Source organism: Megalobrama amblycephala, linkage group LG3 (genome assembly GCF_018812025.1).
Source record: "Megalobrama amblycephala isolate DHTTF-2021 linkage group LG3, ASM1881202v1, whole genome shotgun sequence".
Lineage (NCBI taxonomy): Eukaryota > Metazoa > Chordata > Actinopteri > Cypriniformes > Xenocyprididae > Megalobrama > Megalobrama amblycephala.
Window position 1 is genome coordinate 36,271,529 of NC_063046.1, and position 24,827 is coordinate 36,296,355.

Below are 24,827 nucleotides of genomic sequence, written 5' to 3' on the forward strand. Positions count from 1 at the left end.
TCAATAAGCCATAAATTATATTTTATGAATTTTTAATGATAAATTGCCAATATCATGCCAGAGATACATCAGGAAAAGGTTAAAACAGAATAGAAATTGTGTTTTAAATTTATTTATTTAATGTTTTTGTCCAAAAAATAAGCTTACCGCAGATATGCTCTCACTGATCAAAATGTGAAAAGGCTTTTTGTAAACTCTGTAACACTTATGAATTTGCAAATAAATTCAGCACAAGTCAGAAAGATTCAGCCTTAGTTTAATGACGGGAAAAATGGTCAGTGCGCCCGGCGCATGGTCTAAAAGGGTTGTCCCTATTCTCTTAATGAGCCATGGGTGTGTTTTGGGCATAACGTGCTATAAACTAATCAGTCTCTTCTCCCATTCCCTTTAAAAGCCAGTTGCATTCACGCCATGGTGGATTCGCTATTTAGATGGTGGAATTTGCAAGCTGAAAAACTGAAAGCTTCTCTAGTGAGGAAATGGATCCGCTCGTGCGCAAGGTTAAAGCATGCAAGCAGACCATCTACGAGACAAGCCGGATTCCACCAAAGCATTTTTATCTTAATGCACACAATAATAATCTTTTACATTGTAATAATTTTATTTGTAATATTTGGCATGTTTGTGTGCTGCTGTGTGTGCAATAAGCAGAGTGAATGCGTGTTGTGCACCCGCATATAGGCACATATTACTAATGCTCTTTAAATAACAACAACAAAAAAAATATTGTGCCATTGACTAATCCAGGTTTCAGTTGGTCAGTGACGCAGTCTATTTCAGTTGCCTCAAAATAGCAACACGTCAACAATGCACCTGAACATCTCGTTTTCAGACCAGCACGCCAAAAATGCGTCCAGCAGAACAAATTAAAGGTTTCAAATAGGGGGAGTAAATGATGACAGAATTTTCCCTTTAAATATTAAACTATCCCTTTAAACTATCCCTTTAAAGGGAACTATCCCTTTAAATATTAAATTTGTAATTTGAACATTTAGCTGTTTTATCTTAAACAAATAATACAAAATATTTCAATAAATAACTACTAAGCCCACTGTAAAAACTTTTTATTTCTTTTAGAATTATGATTTAAATCTTTTACCTTCACCTCCTGGCTTCTTTTCTTCTGTCCCACTTTGATGGTGTCCACATTCCACACCTGCTTCTGCAGCCAGTCTTTCTCTCAGGCCTCTGCGGTTGCTGGTCCATATGGTCCAAACCCAATGACGGTTTTTTAGTGTGTCATTATTAAACAAATCTATGGCAAGCTGGGACCATATTTCTGAGGAATATTCAGTGTTTCTATTCAAAATATCAGCTTTCTGCAGCTTGTTTATTATAGAATCGGTCCCGCCTACCTTTTCCCATAGATTTGATCTTGCAACTTTTGTGCCTTTTTTATATCTCCCCATTCCACAGTGTGAGAGATCCAAGTCTGCTATGCCAATCCTCGGTCCAGGTTCAGGTCCAGTTCACTTTAATTAGGTCTCATTAAACTCTCTTTCATCAGAGAAATGACTTTATTCATTACTCAAAAAATCTTGCATTGTCTGTGGTCCTTCTGACTTCATGTGACTAGCACAGAGATAGTCTGACCTTGTTTCACAACACTGTCATGGGAAAGTTTTGAGATGGACAACATTAGGCTGATCTATCTTGTGAAAACACAGCAGTCTAAGTACCCAGTTACAACATTCATAAAAAATAAATAAATATCACATACATTAGCTAAAACATATATATGAGTTTGGTTCCTAAACGCCTTTTGAAAAAAAAAAAAGAAAAAAAAAAAGGAGTTTCCGCCAAAATCGTTGTATCTGGTCAGTATTGAAAAGTCATTTATTAATTTAGCGCAAAATGCGTCGTGTTACTCTGTCATGTTTTCTTTCTAAAACGCGACAAACGCCAGTCTCTCTTCTCTGCAGAACGCGACACATCCGCTCAACCAATCACAGCGCACCATTCCACGCACTGTAAACAGTAATGGCGGCGCTCTGAATACACCCGGCATCCTAGTTTTCCTTATCTACTTTGTACTTTGTGCTCAGCAAAAACAGAAAAATGAATAATTTTGACAGCATTGATGAACCTGTGGTGGTTTCTGCGGTGGGGAAGAAACGTAAGTGATCGAAATGTAGTAATTTACGTGAGGAGATTAAGAAGATGAGGCACTCGGTCAAGCTGTTGCTTGTTCCACGACAGCATCAAACTTCTGTCACGGTCCCCAAAACAGATTTTAAAAGCCGTTTTTAATATCAATGTACTCTGTTAATGTGTTTATTTTAACCGTGCTGTGGCGCCAGATACTCTTTAATCGGTAATGACAAACGGAGACATAATTAATTTATAAGATGACTCGTTGAACTCATTTTGGGCGCGACGACTGAATGTATTTTTAGTCCAGTGCCTGTATATAAGATTAGTATTGACAAAGTTCAGAGGCTGTCATATATGTGAATCAACTTTCTTTGTTGTGAATTTCCAATATAAAAAAATAACATTTATATTAATATTGATTAATTGATTAATTGCATTTTGAAAAAAAAAAAACTTGTCATGGATTTACTGCAATTTTTTTGTTTTAATTTTTTTTTTTTGGGGGGGGGGGGGGGGGGGTCGTTTTTATAATAAACCTTTGAAAATCAAAATCTAGATTTGAATGTTTAATGTTTTTATAACCAAAAGATGCTATGTGAATCTTGGTAAAGAAAACACATTTTTACTCAAATTAATCAAAATGGATTTATAGCGTTTTAGAACCAAACTCTTCAAAAAAAAAAAAAAAAAAAAAACATATATATATATATATATATATATATATATATATATATATATATATACAGGGGTGGAAATGGGGGGTAACGCGGGGGGACGGCGTCCCCGGAGTGAATTTCAAGGGGGGACGGCGTTCCAGTTCAAATTGGTTCGTTTCTTTTTTTTTATAGAAATGAAGGGATTTCTGTATTTATTCACTCAATAGCCTACGAAAACGAAACCGATTCAGCGCAAAAACATAGCGCAATAAAATTGCATGATTATTCATAAAAAAGATCGCAATCTGAATTCAAACACCCACGCGATCTTACTCAGTGCTCGAAGTGGGCCGGTACGCACCGGCACTTTAATCTGTAGCGTACCCACGCTTTGTCTTGCATACCGGCACTTCTCACATGTTGCCGGTACTCGATCTAACCACCACACAGAAACATAGAATCAGGCTCTTAATTAATTGTATATATCGTGCGTTCGGAGCTTTTATAAGCATGAGCGGCGCACCGCACACGAATCACCGCAGGCGCGTTCACCAGCGCGCTCCAAAAGTGTGATAAGATTTGCGCGAGCCGTTCCTATGATAAAATAGAACGTTCTCAATAGAATTCAAATGGGTTTCATTTGAATTCTATTCAGAATGTAGTAAAACTTTATGGAAAAGTCATCATGATCTAAAAACAGCCAGTAAAAAGAGGGGAAAACATGATGATGATCTTGCAAGCTTTTTAAACTTCTTATGACCACCTTTACTAGAATTTATCACGTTCTATTGTATTTATTGTGGTACATTTTAACTAACTTGCTTGAAGAATTTAAAATATATAATCTATTAAGGCAATAGATTTAAAAAAGAGAAAAAAGTTAACATTGCCCTAAGCATGCAATGAGGAGCCATCAATGGTCTAGCTGTAATTATATCCTTATTGTAACAATTACAAGAACTACTTTTTCATAAGGCCAAGTACAAGTTAGAATCATGGATCTTCTTGAATTATTGACTAAACTTTAGTTTTCCTCATGTGTAAAAATGTGTTCTGCTAATATGACAGATATGCCCATTAGGAAAAACCTGGCTGTATTCCAAGAATCAACAAGTTTGGTATAAGAACTTTTTAAGTAGATAGTTTGACTTCCCATGGTACTTTGTAAACATAATTGTTAACTATAGGCTGTTACTTTATTGCAGTTGTGTTATCAACCAACTTTGCATGTGTGGGCCATTTTGCAAAAATAAAGCAACAAACAAATAAATAAACCTCACGAGGGAGCAAACCCAAACTCCTTGCAACCAAGGAAGACAACCAGTCCCCCATCCCAATAGGAAGTGAACAAAATAGAGTAAATTACCCTTTGAAAGTAACTTGATACTTCAAATAAAGATTGCATCAATTACATCATTACACCAGTAGGTGGCGACAAATGATTGTTAAAAATGTATTCGTCATTGAATCATTCATTACAAAGAATTGTTCAAAAACGTTGATTCATCTATGAAACAAGTGACATCTTTATAATTGAGTCATTGAATCATTTATTCAAACCGATTTTTATAAGATAATTCATTCAAAATAAGTAATGTTTTTTTGTAAATAGACTGCAGCAACTAACATGATGTCAGAATCAGTAAATTGATCAGTAAATTACATTTATTTTTTATTTATTTTTTTTTTAAATTCGGAATCATGGGAGAATTGTGAACACTATTTTTAAAAAAAATGGAAATGATTCTCAATTTCCAGAATCTTGCAGCTTATTGAGTAAAAATCAGCAGTTGAAATTATTTCAGCGAATATTAGAATAAAACTGCATGTTCAGGTAGCAATGTTTTTTTTTTGTCTATGGTAACATCCTCAAAAAGTTTTATAAAATGATAAACATAAAATTTAAACCCTTTTAACCATGTTTAAGAAAAGGGATGAGTGAATATTAGTATATTTACATTATTATCCAAATTATTTTGCTTTTTAGAATGCACATCAGCTTCCTTTTGCATTAAAACTGGATTCCCTTTTAAATGTGTAATTGTTGATTTTCAAAGTATACTAAACTGAGCGGTAGCCATCCAAAACATTCAGTTTTTAACCTGAGGACAAATGTATTTAAAATGTTTGTGACCTGTTCAATTCAGTCTGCACCACATATGCAAATTCCTAGACAATGTATCTTTAATTTGGCCAAAATCAAACAGGTTATTTTCTCCAAGCAAAGATTCTGTTGAATTAACATGTTTGTGCCACACACAATTCATAAATGTTGTTCGTTGACCTTTCAATGTGCTTGCTTGATAATTAAGAAAATATTGTTTGGAGGAAACATGAAATAGGCCTGTTTAATGTTAGCATATTATATAATTGTATAATATTTTATATTTAAATATATCTGAAAAGTCATTGAAAGTTAAAAAAAAAAAAAAAAAAAATCCTTCCCATATAGTCCCCCCAGTGAATCTCAGCCATTTCCAGCCCTGTATATATATATATATATATATATATATATATATATATATATATATATATATATACACACACACACATGTTTGATTAATTTATAATCAGTATTTACTGTCCAGCGCTAACATTGTGAAAATAAGTTAGTTAGTAATAATGATAAACTTGTAATCATTGTCTAATTTCTGTTAAAATCATTTGCAGATTTTTTTAAAAAAAACGCAATTTACAAATAATGATCTGTTAATCATTACATAGCCTAATGATTAACAAGCACGTCATCTCTTATTTCTAGCAATGTGAGTTATATGTTTAATTAACTAATGTTTGTTAAGATTTACCAAAGCGTGATTTCTCCCTATGCGGCGGAAATGGGCTCGACGTTGATGCTCCACACTAGTCCAGTCGGTGGCGGTAATGCGCCAAAAGCAAACTTGCCAACCGAAATTAAACATTTACAGAAGAAGCAGCACTACTACTGCAGCAGCAGCAGCATTTTATATTTATGATGAGATGATGAAACCTTTTTCTTTCTTTCAGTTTATGGATGAAACAGAATAATTTCGACGGCCATTTTACTGGTATTGTAAATGTCTATTGTGTGTGGAAACTCTTGGGGCTGGCTGTTGGACTCCTGCACTCACATAGATGAGGGTTTGCAGCGCTGTGTTTGTCAAAGTGCTGGGCTTGAAAAGCCGACATACTTCAAATACTGTTTCAAGAGGGAATATTTTAATACTTTGAAGCCCCACGGTCAAATTCAACAAAACACAGATATCTTGACCAGCTACACGGCAAAACATAGCAATGGTGAACATGCAAAGACTGATCTTCAAACACGAAAGGTATGCAAAGCGACACAGAGCAAGACAGCCACATATTTATTGTTGCTGTTATTATTATAATTGATATACTGTGCTTTATTAAGGTCTCTGGAGATTGCTACATGATACTTTACAGTGTGTTTTTATTTGCAGAAACGAAAGAGAAAGCAGCGTGATCTCAATACAGGGGAGTTAGATGCCCATATTTATCATGGCAAGGTGACAATGCTTTATTCATTTCTAAAATTAAACAAAACGTAAATTAATCTGTACAGATTGAATTCTATTGGAATTTCATAACAGTGTCATCATTTGGAATAATCCTAACCGGAACAATGATCCAATTTGGCAATATTGATTTATTATTATCATTTTATTTTAATTTTTTAATTTTTTTTTTTTTTTCAAGAGTTCTTTTGGATATTGTCTAATGTTTGTCAGAGCCTTACTGGGGGATATTGCAGAAAGCAGGTTATGTGACTTACCTGGTTTAAAGTAGCCTGACTACGTCAGACTTCCTACTTCCGCTCAATTTCATTTCGCTTCTGTACTCAGTCTGATACAGCGTCAGAGCTTTCTGTTTGCCACCGGTCTGGAAACAGCCGGGCCAATCAACGAACAGAGGGCGGGCTGAGAGCCGTGACGTAGATGCTAAGCGCCGAGTTTTACATTGTAGGTTAGAGAAATCGAAAACCGAAACGACCGCGGAAATGGGAAACGAGACACGGGATGCAATTCGCTCTGTTATGGAGAACATTCAACTCTTTTTCAAACTGAAGCCAGAACAAGAAGAGTGTTTGATAAACATTTTAAGTCTTTAAATCTTTAAACAGATTTGAGTTCGATGCATGATGTCTGTGCTTCGATGCGGCTGTACAGGCGCATAACATACGTCATAACTAAACGTATCTGATTGGCTTACGGGTAACCAATGATTTTAAACTTCAGACAAGCGCCCCCTAGCGAGAGAGAAAACACTTCTCTATTATGCCATTCCAGACTCTGTCTACGAAACAAAGTGAAGTAGCAGAGTCTGGTATTACCAGGCTAGGTTTAAAGGGTTAGTACACCCAAAAATTAATCTTAATTACTCACCCTCATGTCGTTCTACACCCGTAAGACCTTCGTTCATCTTCAGAACACGAATTAAGATACTTTTGATTAAATTCGATGGTTCAGTAAGGCTGCATCGCCAGCAATAACACTCCCTTTTTCAATGCCCAGAAATCTACTAAAGTTATATTTAAAACAGTTCATGTGACTACAGTGGTTCAACCATAATATTATAAAGTGACGAGAATACTTTTTGTGCACCAAAAATAACAAAAAAGCAACTTTATTCAACAATATCTAGTGATGGGCGATTTCAAAACACTGCTTCATGAAGCTTCGAAGCTTTACGAATCTTTTGTTTCGAATCAGTAGTTCGGAGCGCGTATCAAACTGCAAAAGTCGTGTGAACTATTGAAGTTTCAAAACACTTATGACGTAACGAAGCTTCGTCTACTGAAATCATGTGATTTTGGCGCTCCGATCCACTGATTCAAAACAAATGATTCGTAAATCTTCGAAGCTTCATGAAGCAGTGTTTTGAAATCGCTCTTCACTAGATATTGTGGAATAAAGTTGCTATTTTGTTTTTTTGGCGCACAGTATTCTCGTTGCTTCATAACTTTAAGGTTGAACCACTGTAGTCACATGAACTGTTTTAAATATGTCTTCGTAGCTTTCTGTGCATTGAAAAAGGTTTTTATCAAATTTTATCAAAAATATCTTAATTTGTGAAGATGATCAAAGGTCTTATGGGTTTGGAACAACATGAAGGTGAGTAATTAATGACAGAATTTTCATTTTTGGGTGAACTAACCCTTTAAGTTTACCCAGAGTAAGCGGATAACCTCAACATTTTGTTCCAAAACCTGAGAGTACTTTTAGGGTAAGTAGCCATAGCAACTTATACTTAACATAACCTGCTCCGATTATAACATAAAGCAATGATATATTATAATTATATAATGTATTTCTTTAATAGAAATACATATGTAATACATCTCACTTTACAAGAAGTGTGGAAGCAAAAATAAAACAATATAAAATACAAAAAATAAACTCATGTTATCTTTGCAAGCACAGACTGTTTTTTTACTTAATCTTTCTTTTTTAATTTTACTTAACTTTTTAAATAATTTGCATCAAACAATATAGCCTTATAATTATTGTTCACAGTAATAAAAAATTACTGATTATACTGATAATAACTGATTATAGATTAAAAGATAAGATTTAAAAAATAATGCTTTTACTGCCCGGTAGTTGGTGATATGCAATAAGAATGTAAATCGCCATAAACAAAAGAAAATAAGTATGGTGCACTTCTTCTTAGCCTTCATTTTTTTGACTAAGATGACTCCTGGATTCAGCGCTCAGTTTACAATGTTTTTGTGTGGTCACCATTAACTCTGAGTTTCATACTCCGGTTTGACTGAACTTACACCAGACTGTGGTTTTGGACCTGCGTACCTCCTTGAGTAAGCAAGTTTTGGGTTAATCAACTGAGAGTTCAGGATATGTGACGGTAAGTTAACCTAGCTTTCTGGAATAAGAATAGCTTCGGCCAATACTGAGCCGGCATACGGATGTAAACACGGAACCAACGTTTGTAACAAATGTGCATCAAAAAAAAAAAAAACATTTCCATTCCTATAGGTGTTCTTCAAGGTTCGGTACTCGGACCACTTCTCTTTCTAATTAAAGATTATTCAGCGATGTGACTTAAATTTCCTTCTACCTCACTTTCATAACCAACTGCATTAATGGTCTGAAAATTAGAATTTTTGAAACAAATATTTGAGTGACATTTGTTTCCTTGCTCATTTTTGAAGCCCATATTAACCACCTCATCAGGTCCTCATTTTTTTATCCTTCGTCATATTGCTTGTTTTCAGTTCCTTCCTCAGTCATAAGGATATATAAAAATAAATCATTATTTATTAAATGTTGTAGATCTTTCTTGTGCTCTGTGCATACTAAAATGGAATGATTCAAAATTATGATAGAAATTCCAATAGAATTCCATCAGGATTTGGTTTCTACTTGCTATTCTAGCATACAAATTTCCTCTCACACACTCTCTTTCTGTGCATGCCTTGTTTTGATTTATTTCCTCAGATCAGGTCAGTGGTTCTGGAGGGCTCTCAGGCTCTTCTGGAAGCTGCCCGTCAGTGTGGATACTTGACCAAAGCTCTGACCACACCACCCTCTGAATCCCTGACAACACATGAGTGCCAGTTAGCTGCCTTATGTGACATGGCCAAACAGCTCCCATTAACGGACGAGTCTGAGGTGGCACCAGTGCAAACGCTGAACGGAGATGGTCTGGATCCACCGCTTGATATATTCTCATACGTCACTGAAAACCCATTTGACTCTGCTTGTGAGGTCACGCTGATGAGGGAGAAGTATCTGTTGCCCCCCCGCAGCCGATTCCTGTTGTCTGACATCACACGTATGCATCCACTTGTCAACAGTGAGTTTTAATTTACTATTCTATTGCATATTAGAGTATTTTGTTTTATGCTGAGCTAAATGGCTTAAAGCTTTCAAGAGCAGTGCTATTTTAGTATTATTTATATACTATTTATTAATATTTTGAATTGGCTTTTATTTTTATATTTGCAGGTTTAATTTGAATAATTTTAGGGTAACGATAAGGTTCTATTTGTTAACATTACTTATCGTGAGCTAACAATGAAAAATACTTCAGAAGCATTTATTAATCATAGGTAATATTAAATTAGTAGATGTTAATATTATTTAATAGATCTGAGCTAACATGAACTAACAAACAGTTGTATTTTTATAAACTAAGATTAATAAATACTGTAACAAATTTTAGTTAATGCATTAACCAAAGTTAACTATTGAGAACTTATTGCAAAGTGTTACCGATTTTAGTTTAGGTTTTAGTCATTTTGTTATGCTACTTTAGATGCTTCCAATTTTGCATTATTTTGTTTATTGACCATACAGGTTCATTATATTTTATATACAGTAATAATCCATGCTAAAACAGATCAATTTTTATTTAATTCAAATCAGATCAATTAAAACTTTGTTTTATGCTTTAAATATTTCATACAATAACCCAAGACAACAAAATGTAAAGAAACAGGATTCTTACTGGAATTTCATAATAATGTCATAATTTGGAAATAATCCTAATGGGGTCAATAAAAGAATTTGTTTATCTTAATCATTTTTTTTTCTAGAGTTCTTTTCGACATTGTGAATATTTTAATTTATATGCTCCTTATGGGTCAGATTTCTCAGCAGCACAGCTTAATTTTCCTCTGTGTGACTGTTGATCTGTGAGTTTTGCATATTGCAACGTTTTGACTACAGGTGGAGACAAATTCGACCTTATAGTCCTTGATCCGCCATGGGAAAACAAATCTGTCAAAAGAAGCAACAGGTAAAGTGACTCCACGTAGACATGCATGCATACGTGTTCATGTGGCTATGAAATTATTCATTTTCAAAGCAACTGCTCTGGACTGAAGTCATATCATGGTATGATTGACAGATACAGTTCTCTGCCATCCTCTCAGCTCAAGCAGCTTCCTGTGCCAGCTCTGGCTGCTCCAGAATGTTTGGTGGTTACTTGGGTAACTAACCGGGCAAAGCACCTGCGTTTCGTCAAAGAAGAGCTCTACCCATACTGGGCAGTTGAAGTCGTAGCTGAGTGGCTCTGGGTCAAGGTAAACACAGAGCACAACTGCACAAGAAGAGGAAAAGTACCCTAAAACATTAATTAGGAGGAAAAAACACCATTAACCCTCTGGTATTGCTTACTTAGGGGTCACACTTAAGTCGAACGCGCAGCCTTGCAAATAATACTTGATTTGACTCAAACGCGTACACACGCTTTAGACCAGTGGTCACCAACCTTTTTAAGCCCAAGATCCCTGACCTCGACCTTTTTGAAAGACAAGATCTACTTGATAGAAAAAGAAAGCCCAGATTGTAGGCCTATTTAGATTTTTTTCGTGGACAATGTAGATTCTGATTTATTTATTTATTTTTACAAGCAAATTGGCCGATTCTGATACTGGTTGCAATATTTATTATTAATATTATTATAATAAACAAAAATACATAGCCATTTCAAATTAGAGGGAACCACTGCTTTTTAATCACAGTCCAAACAAAGATGCTACGCACGTTGCATGAGCAGTTGTTTTTTAATGGTTTAATTTCAAGATTTACAGCAAAAACAGAACGGTTCATTATAACCACACACAAAAAAAGCATCTTCACACAATCTATCGTCTATTGCGTGCGTTCCAGTCTGTTTACGCAGTTTTTCTTCAATTACCTTGTGAATCGACGGCCCCAGGGCACAGTTGGCACTTTGTGGAAAAACTTGATTAATGCAAAAAAAAAATTCAATACGCATATCTGACCTGTGTGTATAAAGTACACGCGGTTACAAAAATCCGGCGGTACGCGCGTACTCTTCAGATGGCGAAATTCATGTCACACACACTGAACGCTGACCATCACGTACACGTAAAAAGTGAATTATACTTTGAGCTTTATAATATGCTGAGGTCAGAATAGACTGATGACAATAAGTATATATATATATTTTTTTTAATTAAATGAATGTTTTATTAATATTTATTCTTTAATTATTTTGTGTTATGAGGTGATTTTGTTGTACTAACTAGACAATATTCACCCCTAAATGATGCACCATTTATTTCTATAAATACGTTTATTTGTTTTGCAGTATTTTCAATTAGTTCAGTGTTTAAAGGGATAGTTCACCCAAAAATGAAAATTCTGGAAATTATCTTCGGAACACAAATGAAGATCTTTTTAATAAAATCTGAGAGCTCTTTGTCCCTCTATTGACAGCCTATGCACATACCAGAATATAGGGCTGTGTATTCCCTAGTTGCTTGTAAGAGTATTTTCAGACATAATTACTTTTTTATTAGGTTTTACATTTGGATATATATTTAGACTTTAATTGTAAGACTACTTCATCATTAATAATTTGTAGATTGTACCCCAAAAATTGCTCTGTATTTTATATAGCAATATAGTAAGTCACCAAGTTTCAAACAATTCTGATGAAGTAAAAAAATTTAAAATAAACCAAAAAAAATTTTTTGGTCTAACATGACCGAAGACCACCAGAGGGTTAAAGGCATAGTTTACACAAAAATTAAAATACTGTCATCATTTACATGTCCTCATGTTGTTTTAAAAGTGCCCTAGATTAAAAAATCGAATTTACTTTGGCATAGTTGAATAACAAGAGTTCAGTACATGAAAATGACATACAGTGAGTCTCAAACTCCATTGTTTCCTCCTTCTTATAAAAAAATCTCATTTGTTTAAAAGACCTCCGAAGAACAGGCGAATCTCAACATAACACCGACTGTTACGTAACAGTCGGGGTGTACGCCCCCAATATTTGAATATGCCAGCCCATGTTCCCAACATTATGAAAGGCATTAGAGGCAGAACATCTGGATGTGCACAGCTGAATCAACAGACTAGGTAAGCAAGCAAGGACAATAGCAAAAAATGGCAGATGGAGCAATAATAACTGACATGATCCATGATAGCATGATATTTTTAGTGATATTTGTAAATTGTCTATCTAAATGTTTTGTTAGCATGTTGCTAATGTACTGTTAAATGTGGTTAAAGTTACCATCGTTTCTTACTGTATTCACGGAGACAAGAGCCGTCGTTATTTTCATTATTAAACACAACTTCATTCTTTATAAATCTCTCCAACAGTGTAGCATTAGCCGTTAGCCACGGAGCATAGCCTCAAACTCATTCAGAATCAATGTAAACATCAAAATAAACACTGTACTTGCACGATTAGACATGCTGCATGACGAACACTTTGTAAAGATCCATTTTGAGGGTTATATTAGCTGTTTGAACTTTTTTTATGTTGTTTAAGGCAAGCGCGAGCTCTTGGGGCGTGGAGCACGAGATTTAAAGGGCCACACACCCTGAATCGGCTCATTTCTAATTATGCCCCAAAATAGGCAGTTAAAAAAATGAATTAAAAAAATCTATGGGGTATTTTGAGCTGAAACTTCACAGACACATTCAGGGGACACCTTAGACTTATATTACATCTTTTAAAAAAAAGTTCTAGGGCACCTTTAAACCTGTATGACATTCGTTCATCTTCAAAACACAAATCAGGATATTTTTATTGAAGCCTGAGAGATTTCTATCCTTCGATTGAAAGTTCATTCAAAACATTGACTCGTCAGAAAGTTCATAAAGTGATTGAGCGGTTTAATCTGAGTCTTTTGGAATAACTCATGGGTTTTCATAAAGTAATAAAACTTAATTACTTTTTTAAAGACCCATTCACACCAAGTATGATAACTATAAAGATAACGATAAAAATATAGTTCTAAAAATTGTTCTAAATATAAAAGAATAGCACAGCTATAACAATAACGATATAGAGAAACTATATATTTGGGATCACTTTCAGTACAATTTTTTTTCCAACTGTTTAACGATAAAACTCTGACAGCCAATCAGAATCCATTCTAATTTAAGGGCTCGCGCATTTAAAATGGCAGACGACATTGCGGAGAAGCTCCAGAAAAAGCCAACACTGTTTGACAAGTCAAACCCCCTTTTCAAGAACATTTTAAAGAAAATGGATATATGGAAAACAATCTGTCATACCCTCCATATAAATGGTGAGAAGTATTAACGATGAGATCATCATTCCAGGGTGGTAAACAGCGTAACATAAAATTACCTCAGGTATCCAGTGCTAGTTTCGACAACATGTTGTCTTGCTTCCTTTGAAGTTGCAGTGAAAAAGACTAGGCATTGTTTTTATTCCACTATATTGACTTTGTCAGCTAAATTCACTGTTAGATTAGATCGATTACACTAGCTATTCACTCGAAACACAGCATGCTGAGGACACCTGCTGGTTAAAGCCATGCAAAGGCAACGAATAGCAAAAACATGTTGTACACACTTTGAAACCGCAGCGCATGCTTAGAATAAACAGACTGTTATCGTTAGTTGGTGTGGACGCAAATATAGTTATCGTCATTATAGTTATCGTTTTTGGTGTGAACGGGCCTTTAAGGAGGACTGCAATAATGTAACGTTACTTTTGAAAGTAAAAGTCACCAACACTGCTTAGCTTGTGCTCACAGTTTGTCTGAATCTCCAGGTGACCCGAACAGGGGAGTTTGTGTTTCCTCTGGATTCGCAACACAAGAAGCCCTATGAAGTGCTGGTGCTTGGCAAGTATCGCTCTAGCATTGATCACGCAGTCAGGTAGTGTGTATATGTTTCGCATTGGTGTCTTCTTTTCTTCCTTCTTTTTATATTGTAAACTCCAAAGCTCATTGTGTGTTACAGGTCTTCAGCAGTGGATGAGCTTCCAGAGCAACGGCTTCTGATCAGCGTCCCCTCAGTACTGCACTCTCATAAGCCTTTGTTGTCAGGTGCACACGCTTAATACAGATCTGTGCTTCTGCAGTATAAGCAGCTACTTTTTTATTTGATCATTTGTGGTTCATATATCAGAAAAGGTCATACTTTAAAAAAAAAAAAGAGTACATATTACAACAATAATATGTTTTAAAAGAATATGCTTATTAATGTTTTCAGACACTCAATTAACTTAATCTGCATGTTAATGGTAATTAATTACATTTTAAATTTATATTAAATGCAATTATCTGAACCTCGGAATGCTTTTTGACCAACTTAAGTAGGACATTTTTACATGTAATTTTATAATTACTTCTATTATTGAAATATATACTGCTGAATGTACAAATACATGTCATGTTTTTAAATATATTTGTAATTACACATTTGCAATGAACGTGCATTTGAGGACATTGAAAATATATTAACTTTAACTGTAACATTGAATAACACACTTTACTCCTAAAATACACAAGTGGCATTTTATTTCATTAATATTATATTATCTGCAAGTACAGTCATTTAACAATATTCTTTTGAGATTTGAAGTACCATTGCACATTCAATATCATTAACTGCACGCTTTTTTCACAAGCGTATCTTCTGCATGGAAAACACCCAGATGTTTTGTTATTGTTGTTATCAGTGGAGTTGTCTGTTTTGTCCTGCTGATGTTGAAGGATCTGCTGTGTAAAAAAAACTTGGAGAGTCCCTGATTTATGGCTTTTATGCTAATTCTTTCTCTTTTGTACTACAGCTGTGCTAAAGCCTTACATAAGTCACAAGCCCAAGTGTTTAGAGTTGTTTGCCCGAAGTCTTCAGTGTGACTGGACCAGCTGGGGAAACGAAGTCATCAAGTTCCAGCACAGCAGCTATTTTACCAGAGAGAGGGCCGAGGATCCGGCCAGAACATCAGAGACTGCGCTTACACAGTAGCTCCTGGACTTTTTTACAAGTGGAAGCCCAACAATTTCTAGTGTAAGTTTTGAGTTTGTATTATATACATGGATATCAGCTTTCAGTTGACTGCATGTAAAATGCTTCACAATTTTGTTTTTTTCATCTGAATAGTGTATTTTAAACCAAACAGAAACAACAATATTTTTGTATTAAAAAATGTATGCAAAGAATACTATCAATTGGGATTTGTACTTGGCATTCCGAAAATTTGTCTGGTTTTAGAAATATTTTTTAGTATGTGTGTCAGAAATGTTATTTTTATTAAATAAAAATTGTGTTTTCACCACATTTTTGAGTTTATAACCAATGGATCTGCACTTTGGGCACTAACTGTTTGACTTCCATTGTCTCGTGTTGGTTGCAGAAATGATGCATCAAAATGTTAACTGTACAGTCTCTTTTACATGGGATATATAATGAAATTTGCCATTAAACTTTAAAGATCTTAATAGCTGTATTATGCTGTAGTTTCTTTAATATAGTTTCCACTATTTAGTTCTATTAATTTTGTGTTTTATCATTCTGATTGTATACTTAAAATGTGTCATTACACCAGTCTTGGTTAAGGCTCATAAACAGTTTATGGTACATTTTACGGTATGCAGAAAGGATGCCTTAACTTTGATTGAAGTATAAATATTTTTGATATATTAATATAATTTTATTTTACCAGATTCCTTGAGATTAGTGGTGTCGTGATACTGAAATTTCCAACTTCGATATTCCATACCATTTTTGATACCATGGGGAAAACTGTCATATACTGTATACCGCCATCCAGATTTTTTTTTTTTTTTTAAATTGGAGGATTTTGTTGCAATAGCTTACACATGGCACAGGGAGGTTTTATTTGAATCGTTGATCTAAATTTACAACAACAACAAAAAAGTAAGTAAACAGTAATAAAATAAGAACAAATAAACAAATTGCAAATGAGATAACACAATAGAATAAACAGAAAAATGAAATAAACATGGGTAAGAAATATTACAGAAATTAAAGTAATCAAATGTAAAATAACACTTCATTGTAAAAATGAAATACAGATTAATGCTTACAATTAAAGAAAGTTATTCAGTCTAAAGCAGCAAGTGATTTTCTCTGTCTTTTCTTCCTTGATTAACAGGACAGACAGCAGCAGGAATATTAGGCTGCTGTCACTTTAAGAGTTTATGCACAGATCCAGTATACTGTTGCACAACATGCTTTTTCTCTCAACTTTTTGTTCCAAAACTGACTGTATTTGCCTGAATACTGGGCAAGATGGGCATTTTGACAACTTTTTATTTGACCGTTTAAGTGCACTAAAAAGGTAAATTTGGCACTCACAAGCTGTTTGAGAGGCAGCTTTGTGCGTGCGCTTTTGGTGTGATCGTGAAACCTGCGAGAATGACTAAAATTATGTGCAATACAAAAACTATTCAACCGTGAGCAAATGAGACGAGTGAGTGAGAGGAGGCAGGTGTGTGTCAATTCACCGTCAGAGAGAAGAGAGCGAGAACACGCAGCTGCTAGCAGTGTATTGATACTGCAGAAAAGGAGTAGCCTATTGAAACCGCTTCAGAGCTGATACATATCGATTTTTTTGACAACATTAATTGAGATTATATTTTTTAACATAGCCTAAATAAATTACATTAAATATTTCAAAAATAGGCATAAAACAAATGGCCAAATGTAAAAAGAGCAACCTGAACTTGAGAATGAAATAATCTGGGTAAATTTACTAAGTACACATACACTAACACAAGTCAAAATTTTTATTGAAGTGTTCCAAAAAAGGAGCAGAAAATATGAAAGGCCTTTTCCTAGTACGGAAGAGGATTAGGGCCAAGCAATAATAAAAAAAAATAAAACCATCTCGAGATTAAAGTTGTTAAATTTCGAGAAAAAAGTCGAGATAAAATGTTGAGAATAAACTCATTAAATTACGAGAAAAAAGTAGTTAAATTTCAAGAAAAAAGTCGAGATAAAATGTTGAGAATAAACTCGTTAAATTACGAGAAAAAAGTAGTTAAATTTCAAGAAAAAAGTCGAGATAAAATGTTGAGAATAAACTCATTAAATTACGAGAAAAAGGTCGTTAGATTATGAGAACAAATTTGTTAAATTATGAGAAAAAAAATCGTTAAATTTCGAGAAAAAAAGTCAAGATAAAATGTTGAGAATAAAGTCATTAAATTATGAGAAAAAACTAGTTCAATTTCAAGAAAAAAGTCGAGATAAAATGTTGAGAATAAACTTGTTAAATTATGAGAATAAAGTCATTAAATTACGAGAACAAAGTCGTTAAATTATGAGAACAAATTCATAATTTTACGAATTTGTTCTCATAATTTAGCGACTTTTTTCTCGTAATTTAATGACTTTATTCTCAACATTTTATCTCGACTTTTTTCTCGAAATTTAACAACTTTAATCTCGAGATGGTTTTATTTTTTTATTATTGCTTGGCCCTAATCCTCTTCCGTATCCTTGTATGAAAGCTCAGTCCTTATTATCTCCAGAAAATAAAACAATTAAAGAACCGTACAACTGAAAATATCATAGAAATAATACATAATGAAGGATACAAGTTTTTTTTTTCTGTTGTCATGTTTTTTAAATGTGCAAAATCCATACAGTTTATTTCATATTATAAAATGATGACGTTTCTTGATTTTTTTTTTTTTTTTTTTAGTAAGTTACAAGTTTGTCATCCTATTCTTTCCTATTTTGTTTTTGGGCATTTTTGAATTATTTTTTTATTTGTGACCATAGCACAATAATAAAATTCATCCACATTCCTGTGAGCAGTGCATGACGATATTTAACAAACATTTCTTCCATTGTTAAAATCTTATTAAATTATCTTCAGAAATTCATGACTCTTAACAACTTATTCTTAACTTAATTTTATCTAGTCATTATACATTTCCTCATTTCAATGATTCTAAATAGATCCAGTAGTGTGGAATTTTTGTTTTAGGGCAGGATACTATAAGTTGGCAAATGCCATTATTCCCTTATTCTCAAAAACAATAAACAAAACGATCGCAAGTGAAAGGTAAATGTTTGTGTTTGTATGGGACCTGACATTCTGTCAAATGATGTGGAGACCGGTGGACATGGAATTGCAAGTTTAATTCAAATAAACAAAATAAATAAATATGCTGTCGACATGATCGACAGAAGAGGAAAATACAAGCCGACTTCACAATCATTGATGCATGACTGACATCCATTGCTTGACACTTCCACCAAAAATAACCCTGATTAATGAGAACAGGCTTTTTTTGTATTCTGCTGCCCATTTTCATTAAAATAATTGAACTTTTTTTTTTTTACATTTTAGCGTCATTTAGGGTTGTAAGATAAGCAACAATATTAAAAAAAAAAAGATATGGAAAGTCATGACTATTCCTTTCAGTGAAACATACTCTAATAAGCATAACTTTAGGCTTCTTTTGAATTGTTAAGACTAAATGTAGTTAGCTTTCCCTTTATATTTGTTATTTTCCAGCTGGCTTGCATGCATGACATTTGCAATCTAATATGTATATTTTAATTGCAATTAACTGTTTTGATAATTGGTATGCTGGTGGACAGAAGGTATAAATACTTGAATAAGTTTACTTGATTACTATATTATTTTAAAGCAATAAGCCCCAAGAAGCCGTGGTTTACAGTGAATTTAAGGGGCGTTGTTAGGCACAATGTGGAGAAGAGTGCCTAAAACTCCCTTAGCTGTTATAAATTCACTGTAAACCACGGCTTCACGGGCCTTATTACTTTTATAAAACGGTTACCACACAATACAAATATTAAAGCCAAAAAAATATGTATCAATGCAACTTTCATGAAGTAAAATAACTAAAAGCCTTCCTTCCGCTGGAAAAAGTAGTCCCTGACCGTGAACAGCAACAGAGATTACATTTATTACGCCATTAGATGGCGGCAAAACGGCAAAGCGAGTCACTCAGTCACAAAGACTTTTATATTGAAATGTGTTGTGAACAAGGAACGGTCAAGACCATAGGTCAAGACCAAGCGGCAACCTCCCCCTGTTTCTCGTGAAGCCAATACGGAAGTGAATTAAACTGCAATTCATCGACTGGCCGCTAGGGACAGGCTGCAGAAGTGAGCAGAATCTCATTGACCATCATGTTAAATTAGCCAAGTTTACAGCAGAAAAAAACATGTTTACAGTCTGGTTCATATTGTGATTTTGGTCTATACTGCGAATTTTGCCCTTCGTGACAACTCTGAGGGGGGTGAATTTTTTTTATAGCTCATCTGTTTAAATTATATTAAGCCTTAAAGTTCTGCATAATTAAGGGCGTGGTCACTTGAGTGACAGGTATGCCGCTGCTGTCTGTGAGCCGTATGTTACCTCAGCAGCGCATTTCAGCCGCTGAATTTGGCATCTCTGTCGTATTTGTGCTTTTTTCTGTATTATTTTATACAATATATGGCTTGCTGCATACTCGAGACAGATGTCAGTCTGTGTACATGTGCTCGCATGCGGAACACACGTTGTTGGATCGTCGTGGCATTGGCTAAAAGTTTTGTTCCTGAGATTTACTACAATGACAATACCAGGAGGATATACAACTCCGACAGCACTGCTTGGATATAACTAAAACTGCTGCACTATTTTGAAAAATTATACTTTGGATACGTGCTCATTAGTTTGAGAGAACATTTGAGAGATATACATCTGGTACATATATATATTTTTTACCCAAGTGCCACGGATTGGATTCATCTCGCGATCTCTATTTCATTATAAAGGTATGAAATCCCATTTGATTTGTGTTATTTGCACACCCCACACAAATAATTAGCCTATTGGTGTTGGAGCATCTATAACGTTATCGTAAAAAATCGCCGTAGATTGACAGTAATCCTTTAGTACTTTCTAATGATATTGCTATCTTTATTAATATTTTAGATAGTATCTAAGATAGATAGCTAGGGCGGGCGTGGTTTCAGCAACAAGTCGCATGGGCTCCAACTTCGTCCCGCCTCTTTGCCCATTTTCAGTTATCCGTGAGTGACGTGCGGTCACGTGCAGCTAAGATGGCCGCGGCCTCATTTACGCGTCAAAACTGCTATTCAGAACTCTATGGGTGACGTCACGGACACTACGTCCATATTTTTTTACAGTCTATGGTCAAGACTCAAATGATAAATGCTTTGACTAGTGCTGTCAGTGTCAGCAGGGCACGGGAAAACCCATTAAATGTTAAAAGGACAAGATCGCAGCGGACATTCAATCTGATTTTTTATTATGAACATTGAACTGACCTGAAGGAAAATGCTAAATCTGAATGCAGGTAATACACTCGGTCACTCGATATCTCTCTCACAATACTCTTCTACATAACACAGTAAGCTTTAATGAACAAAATAAATTGAGAACAAACATATGTTTACGTTGCTAAGTGTGTTTGCTAAGACAGACACAGCAACATACGCTCTCAGTGGCGCAGCGATACTTATGTAATGCGGTCAGCTGTATGTTTTCAGGAATTTTACAACGGCTTTGAACGCGGCTCAACCAATCAGAATCAGGGCCGGAACTATCCGTTTCATAATAGTGGATTTGTACGTCTTCACTCTATGATCGCTGGTCTTGTTTTTCTATCACTTATAGGCATATCATTGGCCCACACTACAGCAATCCATGGGCAAGTGAGTTTTTCAGGGTGTCTTTCACAGGGGTTGTCTCTTAATAACAAGTTTTAAAACTTTTTTCAAACAACCTTGAACATTTAAATACAATAAAACAATATACAATATAAATATGTAAACAAAATGACTAATGAGCAAAAGAACACAACTATCCTATTGTATAGTGAACAATATTGTATATTGTTCACTATACTGACCGCATTACATAACTACCACTGAGAGTGTATGTTGCTGTTTCTGTCTTAGCAAACACACTTAGCAACATAAACATATGTTTGTTCTCAATTTATTTTGTTCATTAAAGCTTACTGTGTTATGTAGAAGAGTATTGTGAGAGAGATATCGAGTGACCGAGTGTATTACCTGCATTCAGATTTAGCATTTTCCTTCAGGTCAGTTCAATGTTCATAATAAAAAATCAGATTGAATGTCCGCTGCGATCTTGTCCTTTTAACATTTAATGGGTTTTCCCGTGCCCTGCTGACACTGACAGCGCTGGTCAAAGCATTTGTCATTTGAGTCTTGACCGTTCCTTGTTCACATCAAGTTTCAATATAAAAGTCTTTGAGACTGAGTGTCTTTGCCGCCATCTAATGGCGTAATAAATGTAATCTCTGTTGCTGTTCACGGTCAGGGACTACTTTTTCCAGCGGAAGGAAGGCTTTTAGTTATTTTACTTCATGAAAGTTGCATTGATACATATTTTTTTGGCTTTAGTATTTGTATTGTGTGGTTACCGTTTTATAAAAGTAATAAGGCCCGTGAAGCCGTGGTTTACAGTGAATTTATAACAGCTAAGGGAGTTTTAGGCACTCTTCTCCACATTGTGCCTAACAACGCCCCTTAAATTCACTGTAAACCACGGCTTCTTGGGGCTTATTGCTTTAAAATAATATAGTAATCAAGTAAACTTATTCAAGTATTTATACCTTCTGTCCACCAGCATACCAATTATCAGAACAGTTAATTGCAATTAAAATATACATATTAGATTGCAAATGTCATGCATGCAAGCCAGCTGGAAAATAACAAATATAAAGAGAAAGCTAACTACATAACTACAAGGAATAGTCGTGACTTTCCATATCTTTTTTTTTAATATTGTTGCTTATCTTACAACTTTAACTGACACTAAAATGTAAAAAAAAAGTTCAATTATTTTAATGAAAAAGGGCAGCAGAATACAAAAAAGCCTGTTCTCATTAATCAGGGTTATTTTAGGTGGAAGTGTCAAGCAATCGATGTCAGTCATGCATCAATGATTTCGAAGTCGGCTTGCATGGAAAAAAAGTATTTCTGAATGCAAATTTGTGCAAGTCATTGACTAAAATCATATATGATTTGTATATGCAGTAATATTGACTGATATCATGTATGATAATTATATGTAGAGATATAATAATATTATAGTTGTAATATGAGGAATTAGGTGGAAACATAAAGCTTAAAGAACAGGCACACAATTTCCACATTAAAAACATATAAAATCTGTATTAAATTCATATAAACAAATGATGCAAAAATTAAACAAATCCTATATGACTAGCATATGATTCAATCTAAGAACTTTAAATGATTTGTATATGAATATCATTTATTTTTTACTAAAACCATACACAATTGCATACTGTTGTCATGTAAAACTCATATAATACTTTTACAATATTCATATATGACCTAAAAATCCCATACAAGTTGTATGAGCTTTTTAGTATGAAAGTGGCCATAATCAGTCTGATTTTGTAAATAACATGTATTGAACTTAAATGAAACACAGAAGGTAATTCTGTCTGATTTGAGTAAGAAAGATATATGGTTGCTATATATGAACCATATAGGTTTTTCTCACATAGGTAGTCCAGATTAAAACATTTTTACATTTTTGTGCATTCAGTTATTCTTGGTCTTGTGGACTATATGTTAAACTGTTCAGGGAAGTACTAAATAAAAAACAATATTACATTTTTATGTTCCCTCTTCTTTTAAATTATTAATATTTTGCAGATTCTAGAGGGTGTAAACTGTAAATGTTTTAAATCCCTTTCAGACCAAATACCGCATTGGGTGGAGTGTCACAGAAATGATGTGTACATCATCTATATATGTGCAGTTTTGGGAGAAATGAAGAATGACAAGGACCTTTATTAAATTTGTGTTGTGACTGAGATGTGTGTGACTTGTGAGTGTGTATCTACCCACAGCGGCAACAGGGGTTCTTTCTCACTGTGCAGAAGGGCAAATGTCCCAGAATGCCTCTCAGCGAGACAGGCTTGTCACTCCTGTTGACCTCCAACCCCATGGAGCTCTTTCTGCTGACAAAATCCAACACATCAGACGCCTCTTGGTTCCAAACACAATTTGACGTGCCCCTATGGAGGTCAAGGATACATTTTCTCTCAGAATGCTCAGTCACTTTGAAGCAAAACACTTGCAGTGAGCACATGACGAGAATACATGACACACAAAGTTTAAAAAAAAAAGTAATCGTTTGAGAGAAATAATCGCTAGAGAGAAATAATATCAGTTACACAATATTGATTTACATTACAAAAACAGGTTGAAAAGTAGGACTGGGACAATATATTGATGCACCGCAATTCATGGATCGATTCTGATATTTTCCAAATGCATCGCAAATTGATTCTGAGCTTAGTTTTTAACAGCAGATGGCGCTTTAGGCCATTTTTTAACCGCATGCTCAAATGCTCACGAAGAAGAGAGCTCGTGCATTTGGCTGAGTCTGAGAATGTATTTGCTTTTATGACACGAGATTAATGTAAACAGCCCACTGCAAACACCTTTGTAATTCAATTCTTTTTCAAACTTTATGAATGATTATTTTATAGAGGTTTCAAGTGATGTGTGTAAGGAATTGGAAGGAAGCAGAGTACAGCTGTTTCTAAAGCACGCAGTATCATCTGCTGTTGAAAACCAAGCCCAGAATCGATTCAAGAGAGAATTACGATACAAAATAATTTCTCAATTCGCGATGCATCAATGTATTGTCCCAGCCCTATTGAAAAGATAAACAAACTTTAGTGGTCCCTTGTGAAAAGAAGTGCACTTTATACTTTTAAAAAGAGTACTTATTATAGAAATAATATACTAGAATATATTTCAGTGAAAACTGAATGTAATGTTTTCGGACACTTAAAGGGATGGTTCACCCAAAAATGAAAATTATCCCATAATTTACATACGGTAATCCACCGGAAGCTAGTTATTTGAATTTATAAAGTTTTAAATATATTATATAGATATAGATATTTTTCTTACAAAAATGCATCGCTTCGCTTTAAAAGGTCTTTATTAACCCTCTGAAGCCGTATGGACTATTTTTTGATGGATGGATACATTTTTTGGGGTTTCAAAATCTGTCCCCACTTCACTATTTTTTAAATATATCTCTAATTCAAGTCATCTGAAAGAAGATAGTCATATACACCTAGGATGGTTTGAGGGTGAGTAAATCATGGGAGAATTTACAAACCCGATTCCAAAAAAGTTGGGACACTGTACAAACTGTGAATAAAAAAGGAATGCAATAATTTACAAATCTCATAAACTTATATTTACGTTCGGTAAGTTCCGTCTCAAAATAGGCAATACGTCATAAAATTCGACCAATCATGTTGTGAAT

General features: G+C 34.5%; 1 protein-coding gene across 3 annotated transcripts; it reads left to right on the top strand.

Moving 5' to 3' along the window:
- The first annotated feature begins 1,963 nt into the window (after positions 1–1,963).
- mettl4 (methyltransferase 4, N6-adenosine) lies at positions 1,964–16,357 on the top strand. 3 transcript variants are annotated; one of them, XM_048185312.1, is made up of 9 exons: positions 1,964–2,116; positions 5,757–6,061; positions 6,194–6,259; positions 9,209–9,566; positions 10,442–10,511; positions 10,623–10,797; positions 14,286–14,392; positions 14,477–14,562; positions 15,309–15,960. In XM_048185312.1, exons 2-9 carry the CDS (start codon positions 5,807–5,809, stop codon positions 15,485–15,487), a joined length of 1,296 nt encoding a protein of 431 aa, XP_048041269.1. In that variant the 5' UTR covers positions 1,964–2,116; positions 5,757–5,806; the 3' UTR covers positions 15,488–15,960. The 3 variants fall into 3 exon arrangements, with proteins under 3 accessions (XP_048041269.1, XP_048041270.1, XP_048041268.1); XM_048185313.1 differs by lacking the exon at positions 1,964–2,116 and adding an exon at positions 16,185–16,357 and having other exon boundaries at positions 5,580–6,061; positions 15,309–15,529; XM_048185311.1 differs by lacking the exon at positions 1,964–2,116 and having other exon boundaries at positions 5,580–6,061.
- The last annotated feature ends 8,470 nt before the right edge of the window (positions 16,358–24,827 follow it).